This window comes from Aplidium turbinatum, chromosome 4, assembly GCF_918807975.1.
Source record: "Aplidium turbinatum chromosome 4, kaAplTurb1.1, whole genome shotgun sequence".
NCBI lineage: Eukaryota > Metazoa > Chordata > Ascidiacea > Aplousobranchia > Polyclinidae > Aplidium > Aplidium turbinatum.
In genome coordinates this window covers 25732918-25757146 of record NC_137475.1, presented here as the reverse complement: position 1 = coordinate 25757146, position 24229 = coordinate 25732918, and the positions used below count along the sequence as shown (strand labels likewise).

At 37.2% G+C, this 24229-nt stretch overlaps 1 protein-coding gene and 1 pseudogene across 1 annotated transcript in view; both read left to right on the top strand.

Moving 5' to 3' along the window:
- LOC145769011 (P-selectin-like) overlaps positions 1-18187 on the top strand; it is a 28314-nt gene extending 10127 nt beyond the window's left edge. Inside the window, exons 3-14 of the mRNA XM_082580610.1 lie at positions 1375-1572; positions 1927-1980; positions 2475-2668; positions 4576-4801; positions 5216-5365; positions 5974-6184; positions 7440-7654; positions 8761-8955; positions 11572-11810; positions 16974-17196; positions 17298-17453; positions 17921-18187. Of these exons, the coding sequence (XP_082436736.1) occupies positions 1375-1572; positions 1927-1980; positions 2475-2668; positions 4576-4801; positions 5216-5365; positions 5974-6184; positions 7440-7654; positions 8761-8955; positions 11572-11810; positions 16974-17196; positions 17298-17453; positions 17921-17988 (2129 nt within the window). The 3' untranslated portion in view covers positions 17989-18187. The remainder of the gene's footprint in view (positions 1-1374; positions 1573-1926; positions 1981-2474; positions 2669-4575; positions 4802-5215; positions 5366-5973; positions 6185-7439; positions 7655-8760; positions 8956-11571; positions 11811-16973; positions 17197-17297; positions 17454-17920) is intronic.
- LOC145768248 (uncharacterized) lies at positions 9004-9901 on the top strand (annotated as a pseudogene).
- Positions 18188-24229: the final 6042 nt, after the last annotated feature.

Sequence of the window (24229 nt, the reverse complement as noted above, 5' to 3'; positions counted from 1 at the left end):
CAACAACCTAGCAAAATCGCCCTTTTGAAAAACGCACAAAATAACCTTTATGACGTGACAATATGTGTTCGTCCGCCCAGCTATTTTGAAAACTCGGCGCCTATGCTATGCAACCTTTATTACAGGAGTGCCAGATATAAATAACTGGGTGAAACCGCGAGCCGCGCGTTTATTTTGGAGGACAAAAAATAGTTTGTTTTTGTTATTGATCTTATGGCATTATTAGGGGATCTTCTTGCAAAAGTAATAAAGTAAAACGCATAATTTCTGAAGAAAACTACTATTTAAATTTATTGTCACACCGACTTTAAACGAATTCAGTGAGAAATTTGTGGCTGGCTTTTTTTCAAATTTGCTTTAATGGAATTGCTCACAATTCGAAGTTCATTTTTCAAGTGTTCGTCTGTTAGAATCGATCGATAGGGGATTTCATGACGCCCATTTAAAAAAATGTTTACACAAATACGTTGAGCCAAAAAAAGCCTTTTTAAAGCCATAAATTTTTTCAAATATGAAAAGTAATCTGGGTTGAGATGTTTTCGGTAAAAATCGCCACGATTCAGATTCAAGGTTGGCAACACTGTTCACTTTGCACAAGCTAGCTGTCAGAGCATTGTTACGTCATAGGTATATATAGATAATAAATTGGACTCAGGTAGCCTAATGTTTATATATATAGATAATAAACTGGACTCAGGTAGATAATAAATAGGACTCAGGTAGACTCTGGGCTTTGCAACGCAAAGAAGATAAATTAACAATTGCTCTCATGTACCAGAATAAATTAAAAACTCGTTTTGTGGGCCGCACACCATTCAAATTTGGTACTTCTCAGCAGGCCGCATCATTTTACTTTGATGGCCGCATTTGCCCCACAGCTTGCACACTCATGTCTTAAACCATTACGGTTTTGTTACCTTTTCCTTTTGTTGGTTTTGTTTCTGTGTTTTATTTCCACGGCATCATTTCTTTTGCGTTCCAACAAAGAATAATAAATTGAATTGAATTATAACTTCAGCGCATTCCGTATATGCAACAAAGGAAATTTTGATGGAAACTGCTGCCTCATCCACCTTGTAGCCCAGACTTTTTCCCATCACAATTTTTTCGTACTTGTAGTTGTAGCTGAATGAACAGTTGAAAGTTGTTCATTCTAATTGTACACTGTACAGATAAAGCAACACAGGCAACAGAAGTTTGCAGATGGCCTAAAATGATGAATATAAAAAAGTAACAAAATTTCATGAAAGTTTTGAATGCCTCGTATTTGAAAGTTAAATGTATGTATTGGTTTTACAATTGAAATATGCTTGCTTTGAGAGAATGTTCTTTGTAGCCTACCTACTGTTCAAAGTGCATGTTTTGCAATTATAGGACCGATGGTGAGGTGCCTTCCCCCTCTTTCTTTTGTTTTTCAAAGTAATGTCACTTGTACTGATGGTGAGAGGCTGGGATCGATTTGTGAGCTCGCCTGCGAAGATTTTAATTTGAAAGGAAAATTGGCATTCCGTTGTTTAAACCCAGATAGTCAAGGGCGTGGAATCTGGACAAGAACCAAGTTTACGTGCAGAGGTTTAAAACATCTTGTTTTGGTTTTGTAATAAGTTACTTGTGGAAGTTGTAACCTTGATGCATGTTCTTAATCTTCTTCTTTAACAGATTGATCAGCTGTGATCCTCCATATGAACTGCCTCCATTTTGTTCTGTCTTTTGGTCTTGTTAGTGCCTCCGGCATGCTTTTTATTCCCGTAATTTGCTTGATGTTGTCAAAATATTCCAATTTTGTCGTCCTTTTGTTCGTTTGCCTTGCACCATCCCAGTCAACATTGAATTTTCCAGTTGAAGTTCTTAATACTGATGATAATTCAATAATTGAGGTTTCCTAACAAGCTTTTGAATAAGTGACTTGATGACTATGGTTTTTAGGCGAAGGTGGAGAGATGATGGACGACCTGATTGACGACGAGCTAGGCAACTTGGGTTGGTTAAATTTAATATACTTTGTATTTAATTTCAACACAAATATTGGTATTGAGGACCTATCATACGGTTGTGATTATTTGAAATTATGCACTCAGGCCTCTAGTCATTTAGTGACGCATTATGTTGATGGATGCAGTTTTGCAACTTACAGTTTTGCTCATTTTCTGTATTTTGACAGTTTGCGGACGTGTTTTTTGTTGTTGTTTGGCATAGATGCTTGGCATTCTAGATCTAGAATGTTTGTGCTGCTGTAATTTCACAAAAAATATGTAGGTTGAAAAAATTACTAAGCCATTGCCTAAAATATATGCCTTTGCGGCAGCTTAGTTTGCTTTTTTTCAAACTTTACAATTTTCAAAAGAACAGGCCTACCTAAAATAAACTTAAGATATTTTTAGCTAAAGACAACCTTGATGGTTGGAAATACTTATTAACACCATGTTTTCCTGCTGAAAACACTTGATACTTTTTTTCAATTTTTTAATTTGTAGGCTGTGAAAGATCATTCAATGACATATTGTTTGTTCTCGACCGTTCTGTCGCACCAAGTGATTTCACTGCAATGCAGTCGACTGTAACAACAATAACTGAAAAACTCCGCGGCATTGTCTATCCTGGGCAGACCTGGCTTGGAGTTGGTCAATTTGGCACAGCATGTGGAGTGAAAGACATTCCAAACTTCGAGGTAGGATACTTCTGTCAAGTTGCTTCATCATACACAAAACGTCATCTTACTTTTTTACGTTGTTCTTCCAATGTGGTAATTCATTTTTTTTTCAATAGCCTACTACGACAACTTTCCTATAAATTACAGTGGTCGACAATTTGTTATTAAATTTTTTAATTAGGAGTAAAGGTGCACTTTTCTAGATAAATTTTTGCGCTGATTCATTCAATCACTGTTACTTTTCCGAATATGAACGAGAGATTCTCAACATAGCCTATGCCCTATATGATAATGATTTGTATTGTAAAAAAATTTCTACATATATTATGAAAAATGTCTCAGGTTGTCTTTCGTGTCTGGCCATCAAATATATTGGATTTACCCGTACAACATAGCAAACTGTAAGCCTAATCGCTTTCACACAATTAATTTAAAAATCTTGCACATATCACACTTTGAAATCACTAATCAGAATAGATTTTTGTTTGTAAACTCGATAGTAATTTTAAATTCAAAATTCTGATATACAGTTACAACAGCAACATTCCAAAATACTTCTTTTTTTTTCAACTAGCCTAGTACTGTGCCAAATGAAATTACTTAAGGAAAAACCTGACTTGGCGATTTTCCAGGTTCTTTGTGTTTAACATGTTATCATAAAACGATTTTGAAAAAAAATTGACCCCATTGCGGTCTGACCACCATTGCGCGCTTGCTTTTGTCAGAGCTTTCGAAACGGAAATGGGCGTGAGCAGCGAAGCGTGCGATTATGCAGTCTACGTCACCAGCGACTAGCAATCAGCTGACTGGGCAAGACTTTTTACTGCGTGAGTTTCCAATAGCAGATCTTGTTCTTCAAACAGTTAATCAGCCTCTTTTACATAGATTCAACGTATTTAGGCCTTCAATTAATGTAAAAAGAAAATGTAAAAAAACAATTTTTTGAAGGCAAACTCCACAAAGGCATGTGATACAATTTCAGCTAGGCAATTCAGCAGGCGTGGAGTAATCGCCATTTTTTACATGGATTCAACGTGTCTAGGCCTTGAATCAATGTGAAATTCTTGGAACGCAACGGGTCTGAACTTTCCAACCCAGCGCGCGAAAACACTTGATATTGCTGTGCTGCTGCTAGTCGCCGGTGACGTATTCTCGAGCAGGGTTTCCACTTTTTGGTCATTTTGCAAAAAATAGAAAATAGATGAAACATTGGACTTTGCGCTTTGCCAGCGCCATTGAAAACAATTTTTTTTCAGTAATTTTTTATGAAATGTATTCTTGAGTGTTCAGTTTACGCATTTTAATGCTTAATTCCCGTTTGAAAATTTCATTTAGTGTGCCTTTAATGGATTGTATAAACACTCACGTGAACGCCTAACTCCGTGATAAGGCGCACACTTAAATACCATGATGCATTCTACTGAAGCATGATTTTATTTAACTAAATGCCTGGTGAATAGCTTCATTCGATTTTCAAGGTGCACACTTCTTGCTGTTTCAACTTTCATCTATTTTAAAGCTTCTTCATTTATTATTTTGCGATGTTTACCGAACCTATTAAAATTAAAAACAAAGATGAAAATATTTCGAGTTGAGAAAAGTATATTTCACTTTGAACTCCAAAAGAGAATACCCGAAGTTAGTCAATCGTAAAGAACAAGTTTGTGAAGACGTCGCAAGATCAAGCTAAATCAGCTTGAAAAGGGGATTTAAACGATCATAAAATCAACGTTGGATAAGCAAAATACAAATGCTTATTGCATTGATTTTTGCTGGTTTTCAGTGAACACCTTGAATATACGCCACTGCTGTTTGGAGTTTTTAAGTTATTCAGATGGAACCATTGTAGTCTGGTCATTTGTCATATTTGTAGCCCCAGCACACGGAATGATTTCAACGTTTTGTCAAAGTTATGTCTGTTGCAGATTCATATTGAACTAAACTCACAAAACGTATCTAAGTTCAACGATGAGGTCGCTGGGTGGTCTGTGGACGGAAGCAGCTGCTCCAAGCTTGACGAAGCATTGTTTAAAAGCCGTGTATACATTAGCACCCGTGGCAGAAGGCTTGCCATGCAGACGCTTGTTGTGTTTGTAACCTCGCCGTTCAATGATAAAGCACTGGTCCAGGTCAAAAATACTCTTGATCAAGGTATTTGGATTTGGATTTCACAAATTCACAATTAATGTTGAACAAGATCTTTTGCTCAGCTTGGTGAAAATTCGTCTTGATTTTATTTTTGTTGCCGCGAAGTGCGGCTGGATTTTCCCATATTTATTGTGGAACGATCAACCACAATAGTTTTAGAAGATGGAAAACAAAGGGGATTGTTTTTGAAAGTTTGCGTAACATATCGAATGCTCGTTTTGCCCCGCAAGGCAAGTAAAAAGTTAACGTACCGGTACAGTGATATGTGCTGCAGTAACAAACATGAATCTACTGTTTATAAATTCCGTAGCTTTTGTTGGCAACTGTTCATACGAAAGGTTCATTAAGTTAATTGTTTAATTTTAGTCCTAACACATTTGTTTTAACAAATCAACAAATTTTGTGAAACTGCTTCAGGAATCAAGATTGTTGCTTTGGGCGTAAACAGTGATCAAATTGCGAAGATTTCTGGGAATGAGCATCTCGCGTTCGGGGCATCTAGTTTTGCTGGGTTGAAATCTCAAGCTTCCAAGATAGCAAGCACCCTTAAAAATATTGGCTGTCCAGGTGGGGATGCTTGTACTAGTGTCATGCAAGAGAACTCAATTGCTAGTTTCAGTTTATAACATTTGTCATTGACTAGTTGAGACTGTCTTTTGTGTTATTTTATTTCAACTCACATTATGCTTTTTCTGTAGCCTGTTATATCCAGGGTTGCCACGTTGTCCTTATTATGGAGAACTTTATCTTAGAAAATATTAGTTTTCTTGTTTGTAAGAAATGTCCTTGTTTTAGATTTGAGTTCTTATTTTGTTTTATTTTCAACAATTAGTGAACAGGATTAGTGAAATGACAGTGGGATCCTTGCTGCAAGTAAAGGTAAACCTAGATATGAGTTGTGAGATGCACGAAGTATTTTTTATGAACAAGAAGTGGTTGGAACACATGTTTCTGGCAAAAAAATATGGCATGTGATATGTCATATCTCGTATAGATGCCAAGATATGTTCAAAAACGTTTGTTTCGTATGAAAATTTAATTTTTCGGTTGTCCTTATTTTGGGCTCCATGTTGATGGCAACCCTGGTTATATCTGTCTGTAACTGCTGTGACCTCAAAAACAAAAACTGACAATAATTGCTTGGGGAAACTTGATAACAGTGGCACTTTTCACAGCGATCGGCTGCTCAGACGTGAGTAATTTTCGACGCGGAACTTCGGCATGCCGGTACATGAAAGGTAGCGGCACAGTTTGTGAATTTTCGTGCAAGGAGGGCTTCAGCTTAGTTGGGAGCCGCATAATAAGATGCCTGGAGGTCGATGGTCGGTCAGCCACAGAGTGGACGCTTCCCGTTCCTTCGTGCCAAAGTCTGTATTTTTTATTGGTGTAATTTTCATACAGATGGCAAACTTAGCCACCCTGATAGCTGCATGCATTGCCCACCTCAAGCTTGTAAACAGAGAAATAAAAGATCAAGCAACGATGATTCAATTTCCGATTCAGTTGATAAATTGACCTTCTCTTCTATAAGTGATGATGGGGTGTTTCATATTTTCATCATTTTTAATTTTTAAAAAGCCTGAAGTCTCATATAAAGGGGTTTTAGTAAAAACTGACCACACAAACGTGAGGCCATTATGCCGTCATAAAAATATGGGCATGAACTTTGAAGTTATTTGAATTTTAGTAACTACATATTATAGAATGATAAAACTGGTGTCAAAATGCGCAAAAGAGATTATTTCCTATAACCACTTCTAAGAGTCGAAAGACGTATCTGCACTCTGCATTAGATAAAAAAGTTGTAAAATAAAATTGTTTTTTTATTAAATTTTTAAAAGATAAATTTATACGTCCATAGGCAGATCAGCTACTTCACCGTCTGTTGTAAATCTGCACCAAGCTGCAGTTGTGCTATGACAGAAGAGTAATTGACAAAGTGAATCATTGTGTAGCCTATTTTTAGGTCAGTTTTTAAATAACAAGTTTGAGCAGTGTGATAATGTCATACTTCTCAAAATCATTTTGAGAACAATATCGATTACTGCAGAATTAATTTATATTACCATCACTGAGGAAATTAGCTTAACGAGTAGCCTATTGTATCTCAAGAATGTGTGTACTCAATCATGGCTGATGCTACACTTACTACAGCATTCAATTCTGGTAGTTTCGCATACTTGTAGACTGTAGAGTGTAGACTGTAGAGGTTTTGAACCACCAACACAGGTCGGTCACTGAGATTGACAGAGTGAAGTTTTGGAGTGCTGTCTACCTTGAAGTTACGGTCTTTCGAGCTCTCTTTCGGGATGCGCACTGTGTATTTTCGTTTTCTTTATGTGCGTTTTGTTTTGCCTCCGAACAAAAATGCAATAAATGACTGCCAGTTAATGAAAATATCTCTTACCCACGTTATCTCAATTGTTTGAAAAAAAATAGAGAAGGGTCCTGGCCCAATGGAAAGTGGACCTTTTCTGAGCAACATATTTGTTGATTGGGTTGAGTATATTACAGTAGTTACTTCTATACATGTATACTATTGCTTCTAACAAACTTGAAAGTGATCTTTAGGTTTTATTTATAACTTTACCTTGTATTTGTCTTCTTATTCTGCAAGTACAATCGTACTTGAGTGATTTTGATTTTGCAGAGCAGCTAGCATTGGTGGTCAATGCAGCCCAGTTTCCCCACTAGAAGATGGAACTATCTCCTGTTCCGACGGAAATTTCATCGGTTCGACGTGTGTGTTCCGGTGCAACAAGGGAATGTTTCTTCACGGACCGGACACAACAGAGTGCGAAGATTTTGGAATTGGAAAGGGAGAATGGAGTAAAACTTTTCCCGTTTGTAGTAAAGGTAAATTATTATTGTCCTTGCTTTTTTTTACACTTGTATTTTCGAAAATTATTTGCAATGAATCAATTGCATGATTTGAATTTTAAGTTAAAAGTTAATCGATGCATGTTAATGATGAGAACGACATGATAAATCTTCGTGTTTGATCCACACCGGCACTATATGATCGTTTGAAGATATGGAGGTAAACTTGGGTTTTGGCAATAGTTTAATTTGGTAATCCCGATCCCTTGTCGGCGCATAGAGTCCTAATACGTCCTCGGTAAGCGAAATGAATTTATTTTAAAAATTGATTACTAGTTGGGATAGCAAGCACATTGCACAGACATAGAGTGATACGCTTCACTGAGACCAAAGTGAATCACAATGTGATATTGTCGCACTTTGTTCCCAATGAAATTTCACAATGGCACCGAGCAAGTGATTCAGCTGACATTTTTAATTGTTTTAAAAACACGTTTTTGTTTAATATCAATACTTTTCATAAAATAAAAAATACAAGCGGCCACTTATTGGGGCTGTTTCGAAATACCGATTTTATTTATTCCGTCTAATATGTTTTGTATGCGTAAACCTACCAACATAAACTTCAATGATATTGATTGTAAGTCGTGGAAACTCTCAGTGTAGATTTTAAAACGGACAAAATACTATTCACTTGAAAATTAAAAACTGTCAAAAATGACCACTCAGTGCTTGTAGTGATAAGCTGGTTTTCCTTTGCTGACATAATAGACAGCCAAGTGGTGTACACTGAAGATTATATCATTACCCAGTGGGTCAGATCGGTGACAAACCTGGTGAAAGTTTGTGTTAGATTAAGTGGTCTGAGATGGTGTTTTAGAAAAATATTTAGATCTGCCCTGAAATGGTCGTGATACCGAAGAGTCGCAAATTGATGTTTCACATAGGACCAGGTCATGTGTTGTAGTAATCCAATATGGCAGACAAGTTTTGCCATTATTTTACACCTGTGATCAATAGCATTAAATGACGGGATCATGCATGGCCACTCCGGTTCTTCAAGCAACCAAATTGAACAAAACTATCAAACGTAAATTGTAAAAAGACTAAACTTTTGGTTTTGTAGAGACTGTACGTTTCAGATCTTCTCTGTTTTCCACCGTTGGTTGCTCCAAAGCATGGAACACTTAGCTGTCCTCATGGAAACCACTTCAACACCCAGTGCACAGTCACGTGCAACAGAGGATACCTAGCTTTGAGCAGTGTGAAGATTAAGTGCAACACTCCTTTGCCTGATGGGGGAGCGACTTGGAATTCGATTGCCCCGCATTGTGTAGGTAAGAAGTGTTTCTAGCTGTTGTGAAGTTTTTGTAATAATTAGGGTTATGGTAGGGTTAGAATCGGTGGCGTAGCGTGATTGGGGAAGGAGGAAGATTGGGGAAGGAGACACTCGAGAAGCACAAATATTTAACCTGAAAATTTAGCCAAAAACAATTTTTAGCTTACAAAATTCGAAATTTTAACCATTATCCAACAAATGCAATTGTGATAAAATCTGCCAGTTTCACTTTTTTGAATTGGTCTATTTGCAAGCTCGTGCGTACAACACGAAAACGACTCATAACGGAAAAAAATGAAGACAAATGCGCAGTTCAACCAGGGATTCTTGATTTTTCTAAATTCGGCAAACGGGTTGTGAAAGACTATCTATTAAAATTTGCCTACAGTTTTTGCTGTATAATCACGAAGACGCAGTAGGCTACTGTGAAGTATGGATCCATGCGCAATATTTTCCAGAAGAGTAATGATTAATTCTATTCATTGTATTAAATGCAAGTGTTGGGTGCACAAGATATGTTCAAGGTTTCATGGAAGATTGATGAGTGGGATGCGATATGAGTATGGAAGATGTAAAGGTATTGTAGTTGATAAAACGTACGAGAAATATGTGAAATTGGAATTTGATGAGATAGAAGTTGTTACAGAGTTTTGCTACCTTGGATATACTAGTAGAAAACAATTGCACCAGCAGAGCAGTTAAGGCAAGGATATGTGTAGGTTGGAAAGAATTGTCAGAGACACTTTGTGGCAGAATGCTTTTTCGCAGATTAAAAGGAATGTTATACAAGGCGTGTGTAAAAAGAGTTGTGTTTTGGAGGTGAATGCTGGGCGATGAAGAAGATGTATATCAAGCGAATGCAAACGACAGAAAGAAGAATCGTTCGAATGATGTGTGGCAAAACACTTCTCAACAAAATTATAAATGATATCTTGAAAGAGTGAGGATTGCGTGGACATCATTCTAGATGGGTTGGATATCTTAAACAAATAGATAAGAATAATTTAACAATGCGAGTTTGAAATAAGGTAGTGGTGGCGGAAAAAGAAGACTGAAGATAACATAGGAAGATACAGTGAAGAATAACACTGGTCTACAAAAAAATATTTTTGTTCTGCTGTTTGGACTTTGACAACTGATTTCAGGTAATTTTGGGGTGCTGAATCCGAATCGGAACTCAGATTTTCACTATCACATCAAATTTTTGAGATATGATAACAAAAATACTTCATTTTTGCCAAAAGTGAAAGATTTGGCTTTGCGTTTACTACCAACATATGCAGTGCTATAACGAAAAGTTAGTGTAAGACAAGCCAAAACAGCTCAATAAAATTACTGGACAACCATCGCCACAGGCCTGTTTAAATCTTTGTGGTTTCATGCAAAACATTGATGGGGGGAGAGAGTCAGTTGTACTTTTAGCGTGTTATTACTGCCTTGTTAATAGTGTTGCTTAGAAAACAAATTGGTATCAAAATTGTAGTTTGTGGGTGTATTTCAGATAATTATGCACCTTATGGCCTGGATTTCTGGACATAGCACAATGTGTACGTATGATAAACGCAACGTCAAATTTTTCAATTTTGACAAAAGTGTCAATTTGTTGTTGTCATATCTCACAAACCTGACGTGATAGCCAAATCTGAGGTCAGATTCGGATTCAGCACCCCAAAACTACTCTAAATCAGTTTTCAAAGTTTATTCAGCAAAAATCGTGTAGACCAGTGTAATCTGACAAAAAAACTGAGAACACCAACTCTGAAGAGAAATGGAGGAGTCACACAGACAACTGGTCGACCTCTGATGTTTCAGGATGAAGACCTTCTTTGAAGCAAAATGGAGAGAGACGGTATATAGATGGCTTAAGTTCAGCCTCCTTGTGGTGAGAGCCGGTAACTAAGAAAAAATTAGACTATTGGCATCAAAGACACATCAAGATATCTCTCCGTCTAGTAGGAGTAAAAATACAGATAATTGTAGAAAAAAACACGAAATCACGAAAAAAACGAGTGTGTTCATTGAAAGCAAACAGCACAAATTGGCTGTTGGTCATTTCTATCAATTCTTTAAGGTAGCAAGAGTGGAACGTTTTTCACTTTTTCGCATTTTTATTATTTCATTATTTGTGCTGTTTGCTTTAAGCTTAACTGAAGATGATTCTGATCAAAATAGATTTTTAGCTGTTTATGATTGAACTGACTCATGTGAAAATAAATTTGTTTGAATTACAAGACATGTAACTAAGTCGTTTATATCAAGCATTGTAGGCTAGTGGGTTTGACACCTGTCAGAAGATATTTCGTCTACTGCCAAGCAGTAACTCTACAGGATTTTTGTCATGATAGTGACCTGCTTTAAAGGTATAACCTAGATTAGCATTATTATTTGCGCCCTTCATCAAAACTTTCAATTCCTTAATACGAAAATTCAAAGAATGTTACATAAGGACGAACTTGACAATGCTTGAAATGCCCAACTAAAGACTATTCAAACCCATCTTTTTCTACTTGATTCAATGAAAGTTAGGCTATTGTTAAAGTTAATCAAATGCATGGGTTGAAAGAACGTAGCGATCATAACTCGTTACAAGTTCTAAACTGATACTGGCTTGCAGCTTGTAACGCGACACCATGTGAGGCGGATGTCTTGATAGCCATCGATGGATCTGGCCGCTTGACGTCAGATCAATTCCGAAAAGCGTTGAGGTGGTCCTTGTCGCTGATCAAGTTTCATCGGGGTGGTATTGAACAGAGAAACACCAACGTAGGTCTCATCCAGTACGGGGGAAGGGCGACTGTCACTTGTTACAGTGGACAAATAAAGAAAGAAATAAAGGTTTCGTTTTTAACTCATGTATGTGAAATAAACATGAATGATAAAGCTTTGGTAGAGAGTTTACTTTGTTGAACCATAGACAAACAACACAAAGTAACTTTAGTGGGTTTAACATGTTTTCTTACAAAGAAATATAACATAATTAAAAAAATCAACCCAAACGTTTTCGACACATACGTGTGTCCTCATCAGGAATTACTTAAATCTGCAATACAGTAGAATTCGCCTATAACGGCTTCGTTTATAACGTCAATTCGCCTATAACGTCACATTTCGCTCGGTCCCGGCAGAATTCCTATCTTTTACGTACATTGTAGTTCGGCTACAACAGCATCGCCTATAACGTCAATTCGCATGTAACAGCACCCTTTATTGGTCCCCAGACGTCTTTTGTTCGTTTATAACGTCACTTTAAGCCATCACCTTCACCACGAACGGTCAGTCTTTTAATCCAGTTATCGCTGCTGCTTACAAAATGTCTTCCCTTTATTTTGCTGCGTCGTTCGCAGCAGGGACTTTAATTAACTGAATTAACTTTTTCCCGCGTGAAAAACTATCACATGCAAAAAGCAGCTCCACAGCTGACCTTTAACCCTCTGTCTACCGTGGGGTCCAATGGACCCCAAAACAAATTTTGTTCTGCGATTTCTCAAGACATATAGCAGATGCGATATTGATATACCTTGACTTTTCACAGCTTTGCTTGATCTTTAGGACAATATAATAATTATTGATCTGAAGCAAAAATTGGTAGCCTAGAAAAAAATACTAGCACCTTGTACCGTGGGGTCCAATGGACCCCAAGCCTGCTGCATTCGAAGTAATCTTGCATTACAACAGCACTAAAAGTGTACTCGACACTATTGACAGAATGGTTAGGAAATACGCTTCCAAAATAATGACGAGAAGATAGCCGATAGCTTTATTTTACAATATAATCGATGTCACTGCTGTCAATGCTTTGTGATATGGCATCAATTGAAAGGCCAAAATAGCAGCACAACACTGAAGCAAGCATGCATGCATGAAAGAGAAGAAACTTTTAGATCCAACTAGGAAAAGAGCTTGCTGGATTACCAGCTTCGACTTCAATATCAACAAGACATCTAAATCCGCAAAAAAATAAAAGAAACAGCTGTTGAAGATCAGGCGCTAAAATCAAAGAAGGCAAGATGCTATCTTTGCGAAAGATAGGCCTACAAACATCAAAAGTGCAGACAATTCTGTGCTACTTGCAAACTCAACGTTTGCCAAGAACACTCGCAATTCATTTGTAATAAATGCGATAATATATAAATTCACAATATTTCTTGTGAACTAATATGTAGGCCTAATATGCGTTTTTTAGCCAAATCACTCAGTAGTGTGGCCATTGCTCAAGAATAGACCAATTCCGTATCAGTTTGCTTTGTGCAAGGGCTACTGTATGATTTGTTTGTTAAATTTCGAGTATTTTTGATTTTTCTACAGTGTTTATAAGTTATGATTTTTGTCGTCTGTTACGTCCTTTCCTATTGAGCTTTAATTTCACCATCAGAGCTGATTTTTTTTCTTCAAAACAAGTACGGTACTTTTAACTTTGGGGTCCAATGGACCCCAACGGTAAAACTTGCATATTTTTTTTTTCGGTAGACAGAGGGTTAAACAACTCAAAGCAACAGTTGTACGTGCAGTACTGTATAATGTAAACTAGCAGCCGCAGTGTTACACAGTACAGTTGTCGAAAGAGATCTTGTTATATACTACTGTATATAACGAGCCGTATTGCGCAAATTACTTGTACCTTTCACTGTAGGTTTTTTTTTTAAACAATTTCTTTGTTTACTGTATTTTCTGCGTGACTTTTGTCAGTTTGGTGGTACACAGTAAACCTGACTGGATTATACACCTCTTTCTTTAATCAAAAGACAGTTTTGGAATAGTTTGCGGTAGTTCGTCTATAACGTCAATTCGGCTATAACATCCGTTTTTGCAATCCCCTACAGGTGCCGTTATAGGCGAATTCTACTGTATACAGTGCTGTGTTAAGGGGAGGGCCAAGGGGGGCCCGGCCCCCGGGCCCACCATCTCAGGGGGCCCACAAATAACAGACATTTGCGTTTAAGTGAACTGTTTTTGATTTTCTAAAGTTTACTGCATGTACTTGTCCATTATAAAGATGATTTAGGTCTTATTATACTAAAACATCTCAAATTTGGGCCCTTACTACACTGAAACTTCTCTAAAAGCACCATTACTATCTTTAAAAAAAGTTAAAATGCGACAATGTTAGTTCCGGTAACATGATCTGCAGAAATATATTTAACATATATATAACAGGTGGGATGCAATTGAATATTGAATTCAAGAAGGGCCCAATTGCCACAAAGTGTTTTTGCACAACCGTTTTAATTATTTTGGTCATTTACTTTTGTGGTGAAACTTCGATAATGATTTTATGCTTACTGGTAAGAAGCATCATACCTAATAAGTTCACTCGGTGAAGATTCTGTTGAGAAACTATTTAGAAGTTGAAGTGTAATTGATGTAGTTGGGCCCATTTCAAAATCAATGGAAATATTGATAGGGTATTTTTTATGTGTTTACCGATATGTTTGAAAAATTTGGCTGTTTTTTTAGTATAATTTACAAGACATTAAAAGAAATTGGAAAGCACAAATAGTAAAATGAAAAAAAATACTAGAGGGCCCTTTGTGAATTCACATACCAGTATTCAATTTCTTTTGATTAAAAGAAATAGGAAAGCACAAAAAGTGAAATGAAAAAAAATGGAGTTGGGCCCTTTGTGAATTCACATACCTATATATTCAATTTATTTTATGATTTATCATTTCATTTTTAACATTTACACTACCGTAATTATAAATATCCTTGACTAGTGATGTCACGAGCAGAAAAAACCTGTCCGCTGCCGCACTGCACATGTCTTCCCGTACACTACAACGCAAAACATCTCGAAATGTCATACTGCCTCTGCAGTCTGCACCATGAAGAATAAGAGTGCACTTGTGCAAGTGCACATCAAATGCAAGGGAATCTATTAAACAAAAGCAAATTTTGGAAAAAATTTAGGGCCTATTTAGGCAATTGAGGAACTTGCACCACTTGTTATCCATCTTTTATAGCTCATCTGTTGCTTTTTATTGAATGCTGGATACTTTTAGCAGAAACGTTCTTCTGTATTTACTTTTTTCTGAATACAGTATATGCATGTAACTTAAAATTTCTCTTATCTTCAAATACCTTATAGGCCTGGTATATCACATGTTGTATGGTAGCCCAGTAAGCCCACTGAAATTGCTTTGATCCAAAATAAAAATCATTCTTTCACAAGTGACCTGTTTGAGTGTTTATTCTTGACACTAACCAAGGCTACCATACCCTAAAAACTTTAATTAACGTGAATGCCTGCATAAAATAATGAAAGCTTTGCCTTGGAATGAAATAATGTTAAATAAAAATAATTAAACACCTGATTCTCAAAACTCTTGACACTGGCTTTTGTTTAAAAATTAAAATTTACAATCACAATGTTTTTACCTTGGTTGACTGAACAAGTAGTGTTGCCAGATAAACCATAAAAATGGTGAAAAACAATAATGTTACCAGACCAGATGACCAAATCTGAATGAAAATTAACAATTTCTTCAGTTTTGGTTTTATTCCCAAATTTTATCGCGGTACCGCGACGCAAAGTTCAAACAGTCAAAATTCTGCGCGGTACAGTGGTATTACCGCGTCGTCACTAATCACTATACTCCATTGCCAGTATTTTTTTTATTAGAAATTGTTAGCACTTTTGGCTTTCATTCCGAGCAAAGGTGTAGTTAAGAAATGATAGACCTGTGTTTGCGGTTACTTACACTTGTGTTGTTTTCTAAACTGGTGAGAAAGTCTATTGAAGTGAACCACATTTCCATATCAGTACAGTGAAGTATACACAATACTATAGGTCTGCTTGACGACAGAGGGCTCAAAATTATTTTGGCCCCGGGGCCCACAAAGGGTTTAACACAGCACTGACTGTATATATATAAAATAAAAATTGTAAGGTAAATCTCACTATGCCCTATAACTGTAACAACATTCTAGAGTCTAGACTGACAAGCACAAACTAAACAAGTGATACAAGAATGATTGCGAGTAAATTATACGAGGGGGGGGGAACAGATCACATGAGGTGTAAACCATAGGCATGTGGAAGCAACAAACAAATTAGAACACACACAAAAAGAGCATGAATGACAATAAAATATTTGTGTCAAATAGTTTTGATGTAACTCGGTGATCGAGTCCGCGTCAGTGGTTTAAAGCTTCCACAAGCAGCTATGCAAAATTGCCAAGATTAAACTTTCTCAGACCGAGGATAAAGATTTCCGTAAACGATCAAAACTCAACTTTATGAGTACATTACCGGTACAGGCTATGCTTAGTTAAAAATTACAGGGATTTAACTGTGCACTAGTGTGCAGACATGCTGTAGAAACTTGTTTATTCTTCTGGGCAATAGCGAATAGGTGCTGGGGGGAAGAAAAACAAATAAATCAGGTATCGAACGAATATATGATAATAAGCCTACGCCCTACATTACCCCACACATATTCTAATTAACAACATCAACCTCAGAAAATAACGGTACTTCAGACATTTGCAAGAAGCAAGTCATTAGAAACTGGATTGGCACAAGGCAAACGAACTGAGGACGACAAAAATGAAATATTTTGACAACGCCTAGCAAATTACATGGCTGAAAATAATGGCGGAATTATTAAAAAAAAAACGTAGCTTGGAACAAAATCGAGAAAGTTCATCATGAAAAGTCGCTGCTGATAAAGCCTATGTAAAGCTGTTAAAGCAGATGAGGTGGGCTGGGTTGATTGGTTTTGAATCTTTATTTTCGGATTGACAGAGTTTTTCTTGGCAGTTTCGCATAGGCTACTTGTAGAGACTTTAAACATTGGCGCAGGGCGGTTACCGATATTGGCAGAGTGAAGTTTTCAATTGTTGGAGAATTATTTCATCCACTAGATCCCGCTGAATGGAGAGCAGCCCGTGAAATGCGTTGCTTAAGCGCACACCCGAGATACGAACCACCACCGCTTTATCTTGGTTATTTGCAGTGATAGCCCACTTGATCAATAAAGCGGAAGCAAATCTTTTACCTCATACCTATTCTTTTAGATTATTATGGGAATGGGTGTTCGTGATATCGATGTTATTGAATCACGAATTAACTCATATAAGCAAATGAGTGGATGCCCTACCCCTGCACATGGGTTAAAGCGAGGGGCCCAATACATGCTTGCTGTAGGAAGAAAATTTGCTCGGCGTATTCTCGTGCTAGTGACTCACAATACTTTGCTTAATGACGTGGTGGTGGAGGCAAAGTGCGTGCGGGATAACAGTGAGTCACCACTGAGTTGAACAAAAGAAATATTCCTTTGTGTTTTACAACGTAGCCTAATAGGCTATAGATTTTACGCATCTTTGATATTCATTCTTCAGACATCGTCGTCATTCCGGTTGGGGTAGGAGGAAGTAATGATGTGAAATTGAGGGACATCTCAGGCCCGACTGGCAAGTACGTGGTCGTCAACTCCTACGACGATCTTCACGAAGCCAACCCTGTGATCTCTGCCGCTATCCGTGGTGGGGCATCAGGTTGGTTTTTATTATTTTCAGTAGGCTGAAAATTTGATTCGATATAAGTTGCTGTAATTCGTCAGCTGTCATCTCAGTGGTTTTGTTGTTTTGCCTTGTTAGTTGTTGTTTGTTCGGTCATTCACATCTGACATGAAAACAAACTGAACCATGGACTGAATTGACATGTAGACATTTACTGCTCAGGATTTTTTGTAATTTTCAACCAATCTGTTTTTAATTTAAAAAAAATCTGTTTAGGCGCTCGGCCTACATGGTAGCCTAGTAGGCTAACTTCTTTTATCATTGTGGTAAGCTGTACGGTTTGGATATTTAGGTACAAAAAGATACACAGATACAAAAGTAGCAAGACAGATCGCAAATATGCTGGTGTGTAGCGCTTTTAAGTAACGTCACATATAGCTTGCAAGTGACACCAACTTTGTCAATTAATACCAGCGTTTATTCTAGTCTGAATGTTTCAACAGGCTTTCATTGCGTCTCTTGGATCCGTGTCGTTCTTATAACTTTGCTCGGACCCATCATGACACTTTGAAGAACTCTTCAACAAAGAACCGATGTCGATATGGCATAAGGCGGATTGACTGTGAAGGTGTCCAATTAGTCGTACTTTAAAATTATTAAGTTCCCTTTAACACTGTGTAGGCTAACTATCATTTTCAGTAGGCCAGCTTTGATTTTATGACTTAAATTTACAAAAAATAAATGTTGTTATTCACGGGTTTCCATAATGATTCGCAATAAACTAACAAAAAATTGTCTAAGTAAGATATCCATTCAATCAACGACGTTCCAATCGGTGTGATTGTTCCACGTACCATACTTGGGCTACAGAAGAGGGCACCGCTGTCAATGCCCCCAGGTTGATGTTTTTCAACACGGACGGTTAATGATTGGCCATGTTCGATTACCAGAGGTGGGTATTCGCTATTATAGCGCGCTTCCGCTACGCCAGATCAAAAATAGCGTGTGCTCCCATTGCTTCGACGTGCTACTGTTGTGAGCTGACACTGGAAAACTGCATTCAGGCAGGGGATACGGGGCATGGAAGTAACTGCTAAATAGAAAACCGTTAATTGTCTTAATTATGTCTTTAAATAAAAAAAAAAATAAAAACTTGCATCAAGTATGTATCCTACCGTAAAATTTTCGTTTGCGCACTGATATTGACATGTTATTGGAATAGTGATCGACGAAGTATTTTTGTTTATTTGTGTAACTGGAACAGGTTGATTTGGGCAGCTATATGCCATAAAATATTGATTTACATGTATTTCAATCTGATTAATCCTTCTATGAAACTGACCATATCAACATTGTTCAGTTTTTTCAAAATTAATTTGCTTTATTCATGCAACTGCTAGCTTACATGTTAATTTTGCATTCACAAAATATGAAAATATTGGAATTAGGATGGTAAAAGTAGGGGATTGGTCACTTCAAAAGAAGGTGGACCACTGGAGAGTCTGTAACTGCAGCTTGAAGTCTTCCACCACATATTGCATACTCAGGTGCAGCGTATATGCCCTGTGAACAAAGTGTATATTGCCAAAATAAATCTATGGAAATACGTGATATCATGAATTTAAGGAAAAGCAAAGAAAAATTTTTGCATTTCTGCCAAATTTTAAATTTTGCAGTTACCCTCCAGCTGTCCATATCGCAAGAAAAATCAATGAAGTGGGTTCTTCCGGTATTCCACTGTCCTTAATTTGAATAATGAAACTGCCCCAATTGACATAATCCAATCGCCCCAAAACTAACATTTTTTATTAATTCGTTGCTCATGCAACTGGGACATGTTTCGAGCAGCTGCAACATTTGCAAATGTTTCAATCTGATTAATCCTTTTATGAAACTTTCCAAATCAACATTATTCATCAGTTGCCCAAAAAACAAATTTGTTTATTCATACAACTGCAACTGGTTGATTTGGACAATCACAAATTATGAAATTATTCGAATCAACTTAGTCCTTAAATGAAACTTCCCGAATTGACACAATTCAGTTTCCCACATGCTAACAAAATTTTATCAATGTTGTAAGGCACAAAATATGAAATTGTTTAAATCTGAATAATTCTTACATCAAACTGCTCAAATCTACTCTACAAGCCTGGCCAAATTAATAAGATTTAGGTGAATACCTTCTTTAGCAACTTAAAAGAAGCTGTTCTTTGAGAAAGCTTATATCACCGCAAAACATCTGGAACTTTGACGAGACTGGTATATTTACCGTCGTAAAATCCTTGCAGAAAAGAGAATGAAATAAGATAGGGCGCATTTCGTCAGCTGAACGAGGAGTGATGGTGGCAATGTGCTGTTGCATTAACGTGTAGACCAGTGGTTCTTAAACTTTTTGAGACACGCCTCCCTTTTACAATTCTAATAAAATTCGCGCCCCACCAAGTTTCAAAATCAAAAACATTAAGCAGAACAGCATTTCATTTCCAGGTAAGTAAATTCAATCCACAACACTATTCATTAGGCTGTCATTCATTACTACATGTGTGCTTCTCTCTGTTTTTGTTTTGGGTTTTGTGGCTGTGCTAACTACTGATATATAGCCTACTACATAATTTTTAATTCAGGCACGTTTTAAACCTTTCAAGGTTTTACCACCTTTTCCCATTCATTAACGTGCTGGTAGGTCTATATCGATTTTTGTAGTTAGTATCTTTTTCGTCCCTGACGCGTTAATGACAAAATATAAAATGATTAATGATTGATTGGATGTAACTCTTTTGGATATCAAATATTTAATTTGGGGATTAGTAGCAGATAATGCACATCTCAGATCAGCTTCACATTCAAGTTTGTTTCTAGATTTTGTCTTAATGTTAACGAGAGTACAAAAAACATTTTCGCACAACCAGGGCCTCCAAGAGCCCTGCCGGGCCCCGGTGCAGATGTTGCTGCCGGGCCCCCCAGCGCGACATGTCGCATGATATCTCACTAATCACAAGCAAAATTTGCGGTGCGCGTTAATCCACAAGGCCAATGCATACATGGTGTTCCGCACAGTGTTTTTATTTTAAAACCAGACCTGTTTAAAAAATAATACAAAGAATACATTAGGTTAAAGTATAAACACTCCACCATTTCACAAAGAATGCAGTATTGTACTGGTGTTTATGACTTTATATTCACAGATACACACTAGTTATACACAAAGATAAAAGGCTGTGGCTATAGTTACACTATGTAGTGTAAATATAGCCTCAATAGTGTTGCCAGATAAGGAATTCTGCCCAAATTTGAGGAAAAGTTTATAGCTGTTGAAAACAAAAACTTGTACGGTATCATATTTTGGAAATTTTTTTTAGTCCTGGGCAAAGATCAAAACCCTAACCTTATTCCTAACTCAAACCCTTACCTTAACCCTTCCTAACTTTAATCCTAACTCTGGCAACACCTGATTGTAACCATGGCAAAAAGTGGGTAAAAATATCCACTTTGAAGATAAAAATGGCAACACTATCCGGCATGGCTGACATACATATTAGAGATGCAGCGAACCCAAAATTTTTATCTGCACACCGCACCGCAACTGACTCATCTATCCGCGCACCGCACACCGCAATTTATCTGGAACTTTGACACTGCACCGCACCGCACACCGCAAATTACAAAATTTAAAAAAAATATTTTAACGAGTTATTGTTTAGAAAGTCAATTGTAGGAAAAAGCATCCATGGCATATAACTGGTAACCTAGTACCAATACAGTTGTGCACTAATTGGCCAGGCTAACCAGATCATATTCTCTTATCAGCAATGCATCTAAGTTCTAAGACATAATACAAACTAAGACAAATAGAATGTTCCTGGATCCAGTATCAGGACTTTTGAACACTTTTTGTAAGCAATAATGCAATTATAATGCCAGTGGCTATATGAACTACACACACAAGAGTAAAACTTATAGCCTGAACTCACTGGGCTAACTGATATAGTAAATAATGCGGTAGTTGCGCTAGGCCTATAGCCTGGTAACTGAGCTTATCAGCTAGGCTACTAACCAAAAACATTCGTACAGCTTCCCTGACAAGCAAGCCCTAAAACCCTGTCAACTGCAAGCCATTTGCAATTTGCATTTGCATAGCTTTCCATCTTAGGGTTTCCGAAGGGAAAAATAACTGATCCGTGTTTCCAATTTAAATTTGAAGTTTCATAGCTGATTCTTGAAAAGTTGAAAGTTTACGTTTACGAAAGTTTAATTTCTTGAAAGTTTACGTTTACGAAAAATTAATTTCTTGAAAGTTTACGCGGCAAGCGGCGCGGCTTTGTCATTTCAACCTTCCACGCGGCGCGGCACGCGGCGAAAAAGTCAAAAGCGGCCGCGTACGCGGCGCGGCGCGGCTTGCATCACTAATACATATGTAGCATTGCATATGTGTGCATACAGCTTTACATTAACATACCGTACAATATTATATCTGACCTTAAAATCAGCAGAGACTAGGAGACCAAACTTGGATGAATGCATTGCTATTGTTCATGACATTAAGAAATATATATATGATATATACCAACTTCATTTCAGGATCAATAGGCTGCTTCTTATTTTTACTCCTTTTCAATACCAGTATTTTTTACTATTTTCTGAACTCTTAAAATATCACACTAAACAAGATTATCTACAACTAAAATTGTACCAGTTCAACATGATTACACATAACTGTCACTGCTTGCTTGTGTCATAAATTGACAAGATGTCAGATAAATGCATGGAATACCTTCTGTGTAATGACTGTAACCTAACCTGATCAATCAATTGCTTATTAAAACATACCGTACACACCCAAATATTCACATTAAAACAGCACTGAACTTAAAACACTAACACTGAGATTAAAACATTGAAATAAACTGAAATATTCATTCACACTGCAATATTATATGGGTTTTCTGGAGTTTTTTAAAAAAGAATGCCCATGATGGGCCCAATCGAAATACGACACTAACATAAAAAATAATATTTCATGCAAAATCGACCTTGGCACGCAAATTTAAACATTTTTTCAGGCCCCCCTGAAAGTAAAAAATTGAAAATTCTGTGGTCGTAAAAAAGAGCATACCCATGAGGGGGCCCAATCAAAATACGAAACTAATATAATATGAAGTAAAAAACAATATTTAATGCAAAATCGACCTGAGCACGCAAATTTAAACATTTTGTCGGGCCCCTTGAACTCAACAAATTGAAAATTTTGTAGTTTTGAAAAAGGGCATACTCATGAGGGGGCCCAATCAAAATATGAAACTACCGGTAATATAAAAAACAATATTTTATGGAAAATCGACCTGAGCATGCAAATTTAAACATTTTGTCGGACCCTTTCAACTAAAAAAATTGAAAATTCTGTAGTTTTGAAAAAGGGCATACCTATGAGGGGGGCCCAATTGAAATATGACACTACCGCTAATATAAAAAACAATATTTTATGCAAAATCGACCTGAGCACGCAAATTTAAACATTTTGTCGGGCCCTTTGAATTCAAAAAATTGAAAATTCTGTAGTTTTGAAAAAGGGCATACCCATGAGGGGGCCCAATCGAAACACGAAACTAATATAAAAAACAATATTTTATGCAAAATCGACCTGAGCACGCAAATTTAAACATTTTGTGGGCCCCATGAACTCGAAAAATTGAAAATTTTGTAGTTTTGAAAAAGGGCATCTATAGGCTACCCATGAGGGGGCCCAATCGAAATACAAAACTAACATAAAAAACAATATTTTATGCAAAATCGACCTGAGCACGCAAATTTAAACATTTTGTCGGGCCCCTTGAACCCAAAAAATTAAAAAACACATGAGGGGGCCCAATCGACATACGAAACTAATATAAAAAACAATATTTTATGCAAAATTGTTGAAATCTATTTTAACGCGTGAATTTAGACATTTTGTCGGGCCCCCTTGAACTCACCGGGCCCCGGTGCAATGCACCGGTTGTCCCCCCCTCTTGTGGGCCCTGCGCACAACTAAGTGGATGAAAATGGAAGAAGTGTGCGTATAGCCACAGCACCCACACTCTTGTAAATGTGCACATATTTCTCCCAGAACTCTGTTAGTGGCATTGCTTCAAGGTTGTCCCTTGCAGTAGAATTTCATTTTAGCTTTAAGAATTCCTTTTGTAAATTGTTGGGAAGAATTTTCTTATTTAGACGAAAGGGATTCCTTGTCATGTGCCATTCTGGAAGTTCGGTGTCACCAAATTCTGGAAAATAGCGTTGAAATTCTTCTTTCCAAAACTGAACGTGGCACTCTACTTCGAACTAAAGCTCGCCCTTCAGTTCAATTTGGTTTTTCTCAAGGACAGTATCAAGATTGGAAAATGAAGCTGCGTTTCCCTTTTTGAACTCGACGATGCCACAGCCCCAGTTCTGCTATGAAAGCATGGATGGCATGTTTGATGCGATTAGTATGCTTGCCCTGCAGGAGCAGATTAAAATTATTAACGGCTTCGAAAATGTCCACGAGATAGACCAACTCGACGATGCCAAATTCCGAAAGACGCTTCTACAATTTCCGCCGACAGCGATTGGTGAAAGCACTCGCTACTTGCAATCTTCATTTTTTTTTAAAGCGTCTTTCTTGCATTGGAAAAAAAGTTAAAGGTTTACGTTGGTGGTCAAGATGACGCTGCAAACAAGTTGGTCTCAAACCGTTATTGCTCAGATTTTAAAAACATATGACGCATTGTGGTAGGCTACAACTTGGTCATTTACCGTGGCATCTATAAAGCCAAACTCCAGATAATTTTTGT